The sequence below is a fragment of the Zosterops lateralis genome (genome assembly GCF_965231275.1).
Source record: "Zosterops lateralis genome assembly, chromosome: W".
Classification (NCBI taxonomy): Eukaryota; Metazoa; Chordata; class Aves; order Passeriformes; family Zosteropidae; genus Zosterops; species Zosterops lateralis.
The window spans coordinates 26,310,423-26,323,188 of NC_139801.1; the positions used below are offsets into that span (position 1 = coordinate 26,310,423).

Below are 12,766 nucleotides of genomic sequence, written 5' to 3' on the forward strand. Positions count from 1 at the left end.
AGATAGACTGCAGAAAATTTGATTGCAAACATACCAAGGATTCTGTAAAATTCATTCTCTTGTTAACTAAGCAGATTTGGTTTTATTTGGGAAGATTTTAATTTACAGTATTAAAGTATTTCAATATTACCCTAAAGATATTTCCAAAATAGTACAAATATATTTTCTAAACTTCCATATTGTAAAGGCATCTTAAGGTAAACAACATATGACTGTAGAGTCAAATATTTTATTTCTTCAGATATTTATGGAATTATGAAAAGAAAATAGCAGAAATAGTTTTGCACCATACAGCATATATTGGTGGCAGTGAATATTTTCACCTAAATTTATTAAGCCTTTTGAAACAAAAACATTTCTGTCTAGCATGCAAATATTTAATTTAGAAATTTAAAAAAAATTCTGCAGGGCAATCAGTTACTTAAATATTAGAATATTTTCAGTGGTCTAATTAAATTACCTAAAAAGTGTATCCTCACAATGCTCAAAGGGTTAATGCAAGGCATTACATTAAATTAATTTTCTAAGGCTAAAACTAAGTACTTTGTATTAATTTTTCCATTCCTGTTTTTTATTTTTTTTATCACCAAAGTAGCAAAGATACTAGAATACCATTCGTTGACCTATTTTTAAACCACAGACATGATAGCTTTCCTTTTCTACAGATAAGGATGTAATTTTCAGAAATCTATAATGATTTGTAAAATTAATGTTTTAAACTCTGAAATAACTGTCACAAAGTACCAAAAATACTTACATTATTTAAAAAGTTAGTTTTCTACCTTTTTTTTCATGACTATAAAAGGTTATTTTATTTTGTAAAACCACTCTATAAAGTAAGCTAGATTGCGATGTAGTGCTAACTAATATAAATGTTTTTCTAAACAATGCTGATATCATTTGGTGAGAACCACAAATATATCAGGTCAGGTGGAAAATATTTTGAACAGAAGCAGTATTTCACACATTTAAAAATGCTTCAGTTTAAATTGAAATGTTTTATAAAGCTATACATTCCTCAGCTATACATTCCTCAGCACAATATTTTAGACATTTGTGAACTAAAGGCAGAAATGCTGTACATCATAATTTTGCAAGTAAACAAGTTAAAGAATATTATTCAATTTTTTTAAACGGAACATTAAATAAAAGATCCACCAAGCATGCTACAGTATAATAATAAAACACAGAAGCAGATGAGTGAAAAGAGGAGGGTTTTTAAAATCTGATTTATAATGAGAAATATGAAAATTTAACAAAAACTTTTCATGAATATAAAAGTTGTGAAAATTTGCCCCCATGTTTTGAAAACATAATTCAACAATAACCATTCTGCCACAGTGTTTACTAAGTAATTTGTGCCAATGGGGGAAGCAACTCTAAAATATTTTTTTTTAATTTCACATCAAGATTGGGTAAAATCCACAAATGATGTGAGCCCTTATTTTGTAGTGTCTAGTCAGTAGATGCCTGCTACAGCTCTTTAGAGCTCTAAAAGAGTTAAGCAGACTTCAGTGGCAATTCAGCCACATGCTGCACACTACATAGTTTGGACTGAGGTATCCATATTTATGTGCTCAAATCATTAACAATACCCATCTATTAACAAATATAAAGTGTTTAAATTGTTTCATGTGTGTGTGTTTGATCTAAATTGCAGTAAATTTAAAAGCAAAGCACAGAAGCTTACAGCAACTTAATTCTTTCAAATAATTGTTAAAGTGGGAAAAATATGACTTAAAAATTTGAGAGAATAATCGGTTGATAAGCATAGAAATACAAACTCCGTTCAGTTAACTGAATCAGGAATAATTCAAATTTGTTTTCATTACTGCTATTACAATACATGATATGCATTCTATCTTTGTATGCATATATTTTGTTTTCTTTTTGCACTACATGAACAGCAATTAACTATTCAAAAGATGTTCAGGTCCCACCTCTTCCTAGCAATCTAGTTTTACATTACAACCATAGTTTTCTTTCAGCAACAACAAATCCAACATTCTATGAATAAAAAATATTTAAAGTTTGTCAACACAAAATTTGAAACCAGGCAATACTGACCATCAGTACAGCATAGGGCACCCTGTGTTAAAAATGAAAAATGCTAAGTATTCAACTATATTTTATTTTTTAAAATATTATAATGCAAAATAAAAGGGAGTAAATATTTATCATAGGTTAGTTTTTAGGATTTTTGGTGAAGGTTGCTGATTTCTAAGGAAAAAACCCAGGATGCACTGATATTTGGGATAATGTAACCTATGAGGATTCAGTGCACAGATGAATTTAGAGAGAAATTAATACAGACCTCATTTGCACTTTTTGCTGAGACAAAAAACATCAACAGACATAAGTAGGAATTGCATCTACATAGAATAGAGCAGTATGGGTTGGCCTCCAAATTCTGCTAAGAAATTTGCAAATAATTTTGTACCCCAAAAAGTATTAAGCCATCTTAGTTGATTTATAACCATTCATGGAGCATTTGAAAGCACAAGAAACAAATTTCTTTGCTAAAAATACACTGTTCATGTCACATGCTGTTCACCCATTTGGTATATATGACTTAAAAAAAAAATCAGTCCACAGTCACACTAGATAAAACAAGACACTCCTTTCATTTTTAGTGCAGTCCTTTCTATAAAATTACTTTTGTTATTCTTTCCTTCACTTTTTTACTTTTACTTATTTATTTTCAATATTTTAGCCTAGCAAATTTATGTCTGCTTTAAAAAAAAGAAAATGTTTAAAATTATCAGAAAAAAATCAGAGATGTTTAATGTTAATTAATATGGACTGTATAAATTATGACTATAAAATATAATCATTAAAAACTAGCATCAGACTGACGCTCTACCATTTATGCAAATTGAAAATATGTGCTGCATTATGTACCTGCTTATTTATTTAGTCTGACTTTTTAAAATTAAAATCTGACAAGAGTTTAAAATATATAACCATGCTTATGACTATGGTCCATTTACTTTAATAACATTTGAAGTTGGCATTAAAGCTAGTTTTGCTTTACAAGTTCCCAAGCAAATTTTATTTGTAATAAAGTGAAATTCAGCTAGAAACAAGAAAAAATATTTTTATTATCAAATTTCAGAGGGATATAAATATCACCTAATAATAAAATCTTTATTTCTTTGAAGACTATGTAACCTGCCCCTAATACTTAGGAAATTTGAAAGTGACAGGCACACCTTGTTGAATAAATTTTAAGAGTTATTAAAAATAACAAAAAATACTAAATCTTAGCTTCAGTTCTGTTTAAGGCACCATGTAATAGCTGAGGTACAACAATCCCTGATGTACATTCTTAAATAGCAATGATTCATCTAGCCACCTATTCAAATTTAATGCAATTGGGAATAAGTACAAGGGAGGTGTGCCAGTTACACTACCTTAATAAGTTTTTGTAAAAAATTAAATTAACTTTATTAATCAGGAAATACATTTTCAAAGAAAATCATGCAGGTTGCTACATTTCTTACGTTCTATAAATTATTATTTATGAAAGCAGCAAATTAAACTAGTAGAAAAAGGACTGGAATAGAAGAAAGTCAACCAAAAGGAATGTTTTCCTGTATGACCAGTTCAACATAAGTAGCATGTACACTTTAAAAAAATCAAGTTACTTCTTTTGTGGTTTAGTTTCTATCAACTACAGTACCATTTGACAACCAGACATATTTGTGCAGTGGTCTCAAAATAGAATCAGTAGTCTCCAAAACCAGAGGAATTGGCATGCAAATATAATCCAGAGCTGTTGATTTTAAAGGAAGCTTGTATTGTTTACATGTGATCAGATAATTAGGTGTCCCTACAGTGTACACATTATCACACTGTTACAATTCTATCACTTATTCTGCATTTGTAAATGCAGTGAAAACACTTCTTCCTTACAGAAAGAAAACAGTAGATCTTCCCAACCCTCCAATATTATGATAAAAATACCCCCGAATGCTCACAATTTCATGAAAATAGTGTCTTCTAGTGCTGTTCAATGAAAAGCACCTTTTATAATAAATTTGATGCATCTACTGTCAAATGAGTATGCATCCAGTATGTCAAAGAATTTATTTTAATATTTTGCATCTAATTAAAAATATATGCATATGCAATCATTATGGCAAATAATTAACATTAAAATGTATTTAAACTATGACAAAATAAGTGATTTTATTTTTAAGAGGACAAAAGCATTAACGTTAAAAGCTTGACAAAAATCTTCATTGACACTTGAAACTATGAAAACTCAATATTGAATAACCAGTGTAAAATGATTTTGCTTACAAATTTTTTTAAACATCTGGCAAAATGCATACACCCATTTTATTTCACAACTCCAATAAAAGGTAATGTTCAGCACAGCTAAAATTTGATAAGACAACTTTCAGACCTATTCTCCTATCTCCCCCATTAAGTCCAGCATCAACAAGGCTAATGCAGTTGGGGGACACTTCAGTATTAGACTGCAGTATATGTATTTCCAGTAGCACTGCATTGTCTGATAGTCTGAGTATTTGTAACAATGTGCTCATTATGAATTGGGTTCAGGAGGCTCTGCTCTATTCCACTCTCAAGCACTGGCTGCTGCAAGCAGTCCACCTGAAATGCTTGGTTTAAGTCTGTTTTCTCCCTCTTGGCTTGAGGCTCTCCATTTTCATCCATCTCTTCTATTTCACTTTCAACTTCACTGCCCTCATCTGCAAATAAAAAAGAAAAAAGAAAAAATAAAAGAAAAAAATAGCACAAAGGGAAAAAAATCTGAATGCAAAGGTCTTTATTTTGCAAATAATATAAAATATGAAAACACAGGAAAGTGTAGCAACCAATCATATCTTTCTTTTTTCAACTGTCCATCCCCTTCAGCTCTCTAACCAGAATATGCAATTAAATTTTGAAAATTTTTGTGTAAATAATAGACATTAAAAAAAATTAACTATTAAGGCTCTAGAGTATTCTAGTCATTATTACATAGTATATATAATGTATAGTGTATTGTACCCATATAATAGTAATATTCACATAATTTAAATTATGATCTAGCATTAGATTCTGCTTGACTAAATTTTCAAACAAAAAACTTGTTTTGCTCCAAGAGACACATTAGTTCTATATAAAATTATACATTTGAGAGTGCTTACCTTTATCCATATTTCCAGGGGATATAGCATTTAAATCACCAAACTGCAAAATAAACAATAAAAAGTGTGGACACAGTCCTACACAAACATGACCTTAGATTATCTATGGTAAAGCCAGTAGTATGCTCTAATGGCTTGTGGCTAGTATGAAAGTGCATGCATTTGACTGCAGTCACATCCATAGTATACCAGTTCATTTTCCATTCCATTATATTTGTGTTCATATTAAGGAAATGAAAATAAAATATTATCAGCAAACAAAACAATATGATATAAACTTAAGCATATGTTTTTGCATTTTTAGGGTGACTTATGTCAAGGCCTTTGTTGCTTTGAGTGAGATATTTCTGATGTAGAATGCTGGAAAATATGACCGGTGTCCATTTTTAAACTGCAATATTTTAACCAAAAGCTTGCTTAAAAGTTCCCCTTAAATGGTATGTCGCTAAAGGCAGTTATATATACATTGGGTAAATTAATGCCACCACTGAAAATAGGGTTGATGGTTAGGGTTAGCATATTATGTTGACTAGTTTAATTATAAAAAATAAAGTGAAAAGTTGCTCACAAGTGAAAAATCAAAATTCTTTCCTCCATTTGCTTGTGAGTCATTTACCCTTCTCTTAAATGAGAAGCAGCAGAGCATAATTTGATGAGTTAATCTCAAATAAAAGGAGTACAATATTTAAATAAATATTTCTAACCATACCTGATTCAGTCTTTTTCAGAAATACAGAAAAATAAAACTTCACTGAACACTAAACCAGCATAAGCAGCAGCAGCCCTATCCTTCCAGGTTCCCTCACATATACTCCCTCCTTACCTTCCCATATCCATCCTTTCACCTTAAGTCTTCCACATGGCCATGCAAAGAACCACATGACAGAACGAACCCAATAAAAATAGCCAAAGGGATTATTTTGGACAGGATTAATTCCTTGATCCAGTTAACCACAGGACTGTCTGAGTACTTGTGCCAGCATCAATCTACAAATCTAAGGGGATGGGAGAGGAGGAAACAGTGCTTTTCTCAGCTGCAAAGACAGTTCATAATGGCTTCAAGTGTTTGTCAAACTGGCCTTAGTCTTTCCGATTTTATTTTAACTAGTCAGTAAATGCAGAGAAACACAAGAAGCCATGCATTTAATGAATGTTTACAACTTCCCTGTTCCCCTATCATCTCTCAAAACTTTAGATTACATGTTTTCTCTCTAAGATAATATCTGTCTTAAGCTTACCAAAATATTCTAGGAAGTCCCACAGTAGACCACAAGCATTACATTTGACATATACTATGTCAAGAAAACAAGAATGTAGTAATATTATACTTCTGCAATACTTTGCTATAAATGTAATGGCAGAGTTCAAGTATCTAATCAGAAAGTAATTTCTTTTTGACATGTCAGATTAATCAAACTGCAAATTAAGTCAAGACTTCCAATCTCTGTGAAAATGTACATATTTTTTTAAATATTTAAATATACTTTTTAATACATCCTGAGGAAAAAATCAAGCCATACAAGGTGACTTACAACTTATCAGATTAAACATGATATAGTGATCATCAAGTATAACAACATCAAGCTTCAGTCTGGTGAACTACCAATTGTATGTCCACATCCATTTTCTAGAACTTTAAAAGTACAATTCCTTGATGATAACTCCTAAGACAATGTGAATTTTTAAGCAACTTACACAAAATTAATGGTTAGGGAAGTTACTGAAAAAAAAGAGGTCTGAGGAAAACTTCAGATTGCAAATACCATAAACACATATAAGACACAATGATTCTGAATTTATACTTTACTCTGTTTATTTTAAACAAAATACATTGAAATATAGGCATGAAATTATGCCATGTCCCAATCCTGCAAGTACTTCTGTGTTACTTTCCTTTCATTTGTGTGAAACATGAATGTGTATAACCCAAATTTGAAGATGCCAATGTATTTGCAACTCAATCTACAACAAATTACAAATATTATTTAAAAATATCTCATAGGTCCATGTAAATGTTAAAAAAACCTGAAGACGCATATCTGAACTTATTGCTAAATTCACCAATCCATTGTCTTGTGTATTATCTTACCTCTCCCATAACTGCGATAGGTGTTTCTCCTGTTGCCTGAGCAACACGATGTTCGACTAAGTAAAACATGTACTCATCATAAAGCAAGCGGATCAGATGAAAAGAGCCAAAGCTAGCAGCACTGCGTAAGGTTAAATCTCGAATCACCATTGAGCTATTTAAATATGGGGGGAAAATATGAAATAAATATCACAATTCTTTAATAATTCATTCATATGGAATATACACTTCAAGAATAATAAAGTAATGCTATTCAAAACTGTCTGATTTATGGTGTTTTCAGAAAGAAATGTCTGGGAAAGACAATTATTTGTCTCTCCCCTTTTTTGAAAGCATGGTTAGAGACCACATTATACAACTAGAAGCTAAATTTTCCAAAAGGTAGGAAAGGATTTTTTTTTTGTGTATGCACAATTACCAATATATGAGCACATGTAAAAACTGAACTTAGCAAAAGGAAGTTCTTTGTTAAAATTGTAAATAACAAAATTGTATTAAAATTAGTTAATTTTAAACAAAGTGGTCTTTCAAAATATTGTCTGTTGTGTTCCCATTCCTAGTTCAAAGGTTTAAATTGGCATAATTTTTAAACTTGTAAAATTTAGATAAGTTTGTGTATACCTTATAATAGAAAAATGCAAGTTGTATATGATACTCTCACAAAGTAGATGCTATCATACCATTTTGAAAAAAAATAGCTTTACTATGATAATTGATACAGTAGCAGATGACATGGAGCATGTCTTGTTCTTTTACACATTAAAAAAATAATTTTTTGTCCCTACATAATAAAAACAGAACCCATGGTATTTTAGTAATTAATATTCAAACATTTGCTTTAAAATGGAATAGCTATTCAATCCAAAATATTTCATGGCATGTTTCCAAATCAGGATAAAATTCTAACCTCATTACACTTGCACAAGGCCTTTAAAACAATATACAAGGATAATTTCATCCGCTGCTGAGTTGCACATAGCACTGTGTTTAATGTTAAGAACACTGATCTATTGGGGGGTGGGGCAAAAGCTCTACACTTCTTGGGAACTATTCTCTGATATAACTTTTTCAACATTATTATGGCATACTATTGAGCAAATAATAAAATAGCTAAAATAATTTAGAAGACTACCTGTAGAAAGACCATTTTAAGAGAAATTGTCGTGCTGCTTTAGGAAAGCTGGGTCTTCCTTCATACGGTTTCAATGCTTGCACCATTACATTATCAAGCCAGGCCGCCCACTGCTCCAGAGTGCTCTGCTGCTGAAGAGTCATCTTGAAATCTGTTTCTAGTCTTTGAACCATATTGTCATCACACTGACACACCCAGGAAGCCTGTTCCTGTTATAAAACATGGCAAACATGAAAGCAAAACACAAAATGTAAATTATTCCTAAAGATTGAACAATTAAATTAAAAGGATGAAATATACTTATTAGACAAACTAATGAGTATTTTTATCTTCATGTCTCAGTTTTGTTGGAAGAAAATGAGAGAAGGAATCCAAAGTACAAAAATGGGCATCAAATAAAGCACACTGTTGGGGGTTAGATTTGTTCCTTTTTTACTCTAAAGATTTTTTTCCCCCCATAAGTTACTAGGAGACTAAGCACTGGGTGCTTAAGGGTGCTTGACCAAAACAAAGAGGTGGCTGAAAGTTCGGAGGGGAAGATAATGTGAGTTTTGAGGCAGGTAAAGGACAGAGCTGAAGGCAGCTTGGCTCTCTTGCCTTCGGCATTCAGAGAGGACGACCAGGCTGCTGCTTACTGTGGGAGGAGTTCACTCTCACCACAAAGACTGGCCCTGGGAAATCTACTATTATCTGCTTGCTTGCCCTGGAATTCTGAGCTCCTCTGCCTGCCCTGCTGGAGCTGGGCCAGCCCTGCTCCACTACCACGGCTTCTTCGGCACTAGTCTTTTTGCTACAGTGTGACCTTGCACCCCCCTGCCCTGCCGGGATGAGGCATTGATTTAGAAGAATTAAAGACTGTAGTCAAAATAGATAGTGCTGAGATAATGTAGCTAGGACTTCTCTTTTGCTAACAGAAGCCAGACTGAAGGAACTGATAATCCTTGGAAGGAACTGATAAATCAGAGAAGCTGCCAAACTAAGTTTCTGCATCCTGAATAATCAATAGACCCCATGAACACAATACAATCATAAATCAAACAGTCCTGGGAAAAACAGGATTTAGCTGTCACATAACACTAAAGGTTAAAAAGTCAGAGCTGAGGAAGACAATCTTACTTCATCATTTTGGGACCCCACCCCATAAAAAAGACCACCGACCCATTTCAAAGAACAAACTACGCATGCTTGATGGCTTTTTGGGCTAATTACCATACGAAGTGGGGAATGGGAGATATCAGAGCTATGAATATGCATTTGTAGTTTGTGTATTCAATACTCCTGTAGATAAAAGACCCTGTGATGATCTGTAAATTGCGCATGTGTTTCTGGGAACTATCCCGCACGCTGCCCGGCGTCGTAATAAACATACACTTTCTAACTTTAAACTGTTAGAGAGTCTTTGTCCGTCATAGTTGGATATTGGTATTAGATCAATGTCCATAGTTTTTTTTTAATAAATCAGGGACACCCTGCTCCTGACTGCTGGGGACATCGTGGCTTTCCAGCTACCAACCTGGGACTTTCCACTGTTCCAACCTGGTGCTCTGAGGGTCCTGCAGGGGCTCCGAGACCAAACTGCCCTGGGTTTTGTAAAGCTGTCCTGAGTTGCAGTGTAGGATGTACACAAAGTATTTATTCTATCACCATCTTCATGAACTGTTCAAACCAGGTGGGCTAGTGTTTTCCCAAGCCCCCTGCCTTTTCTGCTAATGGCCTTTGGAGTGTCTTCTGATAATGGCCCATTAACGCCTTTGGGGTGTCTTCTGCTAATGGACCATGAGTCACAGGAAACTCCCTCCAGGGGTTATCTCTGTTAATGGGCCATCAAAGACCCATTTCACACTTCTCATGCTATTGTGAGATGCTCTGCCCAGGGGGAGGAGCCAAGCATTCTCACCTGGATATAAGCTGGTATCTGGGACAGTGCAGGTAGCACTTATCCACTGGATTCCCAGAGGACCAGAGCTACCAGACCTGTCTACAGGATCACTGCTTCAGGAAGAGCACCTCACCTAGACTGCTTCCACCATCCTGCTCAGGTTGTATTCTGACTCTGTCAGTGATCCTTTGTGTTATTGTATTTATTTTATTTTACTTTTACCTTTTTACCTTTCTTCTTATTAAATTATATCTCTAACTTGGAGCCTCTCATTCATTTTGCTTTCAAACCACAACAAAAGCAAAGCCCTCAAGGTCCTTGGTACTGTTTTGTTATTAATGCTGTAGTTGTTGTTTTTGTTTGCTTTGTTATACATACTAGTAAAGAACTGTTATTCCTATCCCAAAATCTTTGCCTGAAAGCCTCTAACTGCAAATTTATAACTGGAAAAAAAAGGGGGGAGGAGATGGTTTACATTCTCCATTCCAAGGGAAACTCCAGCTTTCCCTGGCAGATACCTGCCTTCTCAAACCAAGACACACACACACAAAATTACAATGAAAATCCACAAATACATTGCAATGTTCCATATTAATTTTCATTAAAGAATTTTCAACTTCCTCCTGTTATATATGATATATATATAAAGTAATTTGTGCTTAGAAATTAAAGAATCTAAAATTGGAAGCTTACAGGCAACTACTAGGGAAGGCTGATTTGCAACTGTGAAGCACTGGCGGCACCGAGGAAAAATACAAATTTACAACAGAAAAGAGTTGCCATCGGAGATGGATCATTACCAGGACTGGGTCAGACTGCACCTTAGTCATTGATACCTGATATGCATCTGGGATAAGACAATCAGAGTCATCAAGAGTGTGCATCCCAATACCGACTTCTCGTAAATCGAATAAAGCTCTCATCCCTGCCCAGGAAACAGTTTCAGAAAACAGAACTCAGAAAAGAAGACACATGAATATGCAAACTGAGCAAAAGTGGACAAAGAACCCTGCCTTAGGGGAAATAAACTGTATAAAAACCGACCCCTCAGTGGCTGGATTTGTGAACGGGGAAGGTTCACCCAATACCGATCCCGGGATTGGTGTTGTACTTTTTATTGTGGCTTTCCGCAATCGCTTTTTTTGTACCAAAATAAAATTTGCTTTTGATTATTAATCTGGCTACCTTGTTTATAACACCTCATTCATGATTTTTCTAGTAAAAATTTCAAGAATTGTCAGGCTTGAGACTACTGGAACAAAGAGTGGAAAGGGCAGTCAAATGGAAGTTGAGAAAGTAAAAACTAAAGAGGAACAAAGAAACCAAAGTACCATGGTCACTTTTGCTTTGAAGGAGTGTCCTGGTTCTGGCCAGGAAAGAGTTAATTTTTGCAGCACCCAGATGGGTTAAGGCCAGGACCCTAGGGTTATTCTATACCACCTCATACCATGCACAGGGGATGATGTGGTAGGCCCTGCATGGAGCCTGAACCAAAGTTGACCACTGTGTGAACCTTTAAATATATGTACCTTTTCAAAACAACACATGCAATTTTAGGAAAACGGGGGCTTCATGCTTGACATGCCCAGGTGCTTGGCTGGCAGATGGGTATGCCAGACAACAAAGTTCCAAAATAGACATCTGATCATGTACCTTTTTACAAGTAACAATATAAAAGTGAAACTCCTTTTATCTAGTTTGAAAGACAGATGTCTGCCAAAGAACGTGGCAACTTCACTTGAAATGGAAATTATGACGACCTTCCCTCCAAATTATTATAACTTTGAAATTAAGGGGCTTTTCGGCAAAGATATGGGAAAAGGATTAACAGTTCCTTACTAGTATGTATAACAAGGCAACCAAACAACCACAACGGCAGCAACAACAAAGAAAACCAGAAACCCAATAACAGCGTTCTCTTGGCTGTCAAGCACTTTCCCCTTTGGTATAGTTATGGTCACAGCCTGTAGGGGCGCTGTTGGCTCCTGGACAGGCAATGCAGGTGCAATGATCCTCCCGTGGCTGCAGGAGGCGCTGTGGTGTGAGCTTAGCTGCCTTTCTGCATGTGGGTAATGGTGGGCAAGCTGGCAGGAGAGAAAAGGGGCTTCATTTACAAACCCCAAGGAGCAGACAGTCTCAGTGCCCCTCTGGATGGCTAAATGGGCTGTAGCAGGAACCTTGGAGCAGCAGCTGGAATGGCAGAGGCAGGCACATCCAGGGTAGCAAACAAAATGTAGCAGAAACTCTGAAGCCGTACCAGCAGTTGCGGGGTGTCCTGGCAGGCACAGGGTGCTGGGTTAAAATGTAGAGAAAAAGCCCAAGGCAGCCACAGAAAACAATGGGGCTGGGCAGCAGCAGCCAGATGTCTGCAAGCATCTGGGGCACACAGCTGGGAGACACGCCCTCAGGGAAGGGGGTGGGGTTTGGGGTTCCAGGGTTTTTTCCCCTAAGGCACCCAATTAGATGGGGAGGGTCCTTTCTAGTGTGATAGGATGTTAATAAGGTCC

At 35.1% G+C, this 12,766-nt stretch overlaps 1 protein-coding gene across 5 annotated transcripts in view; it reads right to left on the reverse strand.

Moving 5' to 3' along the window:
• Positions 1 to 4,053: 4,053 nt before the first annotated feature.
• The window catches only part of LOC310922190 (transcription factor RFX3-like), a 214,089-nt gene continuing 205,376 nt past the window's right edge, over positions 4,054 to 12,766 (reverse strand). For all 5 annotated transcript variants that reach the window (XM_083882606.1, XM_083882603.1, XM_083882604.1 and 2 more), the window contains 4 exons: positions 8,381 to 8,589; positions 7,249 to 7,402; positions 5,160 to 5,202; positions 4,054 to 4,718 (listed from right to left, as the gene is read on the reverse strand). In XM_083882606.1, coding sequence (XP_083738732.1) covers positions 4,480 to 4,718; positions 5,160 to 5,202; positions 7,249 to 7,402; positions 8,381 to 8,589 — 645 coding nt within the window. In that variant the 3' untranslated portion in view covers positions 4,054 to 4,479. The remainder of the gene's footprint in view (positions 4,719 to 5,159; positions 5,203 to 7,248; positions 7,403 to 8,380; positions 8,590 to 12,766) is intronic.